Here is a 2249-nt window from a genome sequence, read left to right on the forward strand (position 1 = left end):
GAAAACATGAAATTTTGCAATAATCTTGCGCCACCCTTGCACAAAACGACGATAATTTTTCTAATTTCATAGATAACAGAAGACTGTATTTTTTCTACAAATAATGTATTTATAAATATGTATTTTATTGTTTTACTTTTACGCACGGACTTTGCCGCACAGTGTGCGACAAAGTAAATGTGACACTTGGAACTTGCCACTGTCATTATACATTTTTTAGTATTTTTATTTAAAAATAACCGAAATGCTTTTTTAAGGAATTACGTAGGTTTATCAACAACTATTGATCCTATTTTCAAGTTTACTTACAATTTGTAAATTATACCTTTGTTACAAGTTCAGTCTCATAATCGTTTTAATGGCCTACTTATCTACCTTTGCGATGTTGTCACACGTAAATCGCGATCTTTTTAAGAAGCGCAAATGTCATGCAGAGTATGCAACATGCATACACCATCCCAAGACCGCAGGTGTTTCAAGTTGAAAAAGTACTTAAACTTAATTACAAACTTCAAAATTCGTGTAATTTTTCATTCGAATAAAAAATAGTGTTCGATACGAGGGCGAAAATTTGTTTTTCGAACTCCTAACGACATTTTTCGCCCTTGTATCGAAAACTACTGTTTTCGAGCCTATTTTTTATTTTTTTTGACGAACAGGCCAGTCACGCTTGATTAAGACGTACGATTTTTTCATTACAAAACTTTGAAGTTTAGAGCACTCTTACAAAATGCTGGAATGCAGCTTTGCTTGAACATTTAACGCGAAATCTTAACGAAACTTTAACACAATTTTCAGCTAATATCCCGAAGAGAATTGAGCAACTTGGAGTTTCTTACACGTCGATTAATACGCGACTGCCTGGAGGTCCCCCGATTTGGATCACGATCAGCCCTGGATTGTATCACGATGCAGTTTACATTAATAATGCACGACTGCTCCCTAAACAGTCGAATATAATCGGCACTAAATCGCAGAGTCGGGGAAGTCCCTTTACTCAGGTAGGTAAAGAGCAAATTCACTCAACCCCAAATAATCTAAGCAGCAGTGAAGTTTTTCTTCAAATTATTTCCCGAAAAAGCTTGGAAGTTGTTTTTGCCCTCAGTGCATGACTGCACCAGGTGAATGATTTTGCATCCTGAATTATGGCGCATTTATTTAAATATGTGCAGGGAAATCTGATTTTTTCCCCATTTTCCAGATACTCCATAAAATTGATGAGGTGCTGGTGCCTACCAGGTCGAGTGCCACTTCAAGAGCTCAAGTTTTTAACCCAAACGCTTGGGAGTTTCTCGAGAATTACGAGTCTTTGATCCAGGGAACGCATAGAGTGAGGCAAGAGAAAAATGTTCATTAATATTGTTAAAAATGCGGCAAAGTTTCATTTGAAGTTTTTCAAGGAAAACTTGCTTTTTACGTACGTATACAGGGTGTTTGTGCCATCATGCGCTTGGAAATGGAATAAACTGGAATTATTGAAAATTGCCGCAAAGAAGAGCATTAATTTTGTGCTTAATGATGCTTGGTTTCGTAAGCATCCAAAATAAATTACGTCCAGCTTGTAATCGAATATGACCTTTTTGGATGACTTAAAAAAATCACATTTTTCGTAAGTTGACTGTCCAATAAATAATGCCATCCTTAAACACTTCTGAAAATTGAAAATAGTACGTTTTTCGGGCTTTTAGGCGGTCGTTAAAACCATTTTCTCCTCGAAATTTCCCAACCACCAATTTCTAATCCTCTATTTTGCAAAATAAGTAGTTTGGGATAGTTTGACTTGGCTTGGGTCATAAGAAGATATTTTGAACTTTGGATTCTTTCGATAAATATGTGATTGTATTTATTAATGCTGTTTACAATCGTTTAAAATATTGTACGATTCAATAGTTTCGGAAACAATTTCGGTCCAATGTACTTTTTTGGAGAGACACACTGTATGTGGAAAAAATGCCGAAATTGGTTTTTAAATCGACTTTTTAACCCCGGAAGAAACTATGTTGAATAGTTCTCGAACTATTCCAGTTAATAATGTTTTTGTTCGTATTTGTCCATTAGCTATCGATAATTGTCTCATATCGTCCTTTTTTTTGGAAAACGTAGAAACTTTCGCCAAAAGGTGCAGCAATACAAGAGGGAAAGCATTTTCAGGACTGAAGGAGGACATACATTTTTCATTCCTGTTGATGAAGGATTCGCGGTAAGTGCAACTGAACAAATTAAAAATCATGAAACTAAGAGTTTCAAGT

General features: G+C 35.5%; 1 protein-coding gene across 1 annotated transcript in view; it reads left to right on the top strand.

The window, feature by feature from the left end:
* The window catches only part of LOC109538159 (fasciclin-1), a gene marked incomplete in the record, with an annotated part of 144463 nt that overhangs the window by 122549 nt on the left and 19665 nt on the right, over positions 1-2249 (top strand). The window contains 3 exon segments of the mRNA XM_048668056.1: positions 799-1001; positions 1202-1335; positions 2104-2200. Of these exon segments, the coding sequence (XP_048524013.1) occupies positions 799-1001; positions 1202-1335; positions 2104-2200 (434 nt within the window).

This window comes from Dendroctonus ponderosae, unplaced genomic scaffold (assembly GCF_020466585.1).
Source record: "Dendroctonus ponderosae isolate FM_Combo_2020 unplaced genomic scaffold, Dpon_F_20191213v2 Dpon_F_20191213_1, whole genome shotgun sequence".
NCBI classification, from domain to species: domain Eukaryota; kingdom Metazoa; phylum Arthropoda; class Insecta; order Coleoptera; family Curculionidae; genus Dendroctonus; species Dendroctonus ponderosae.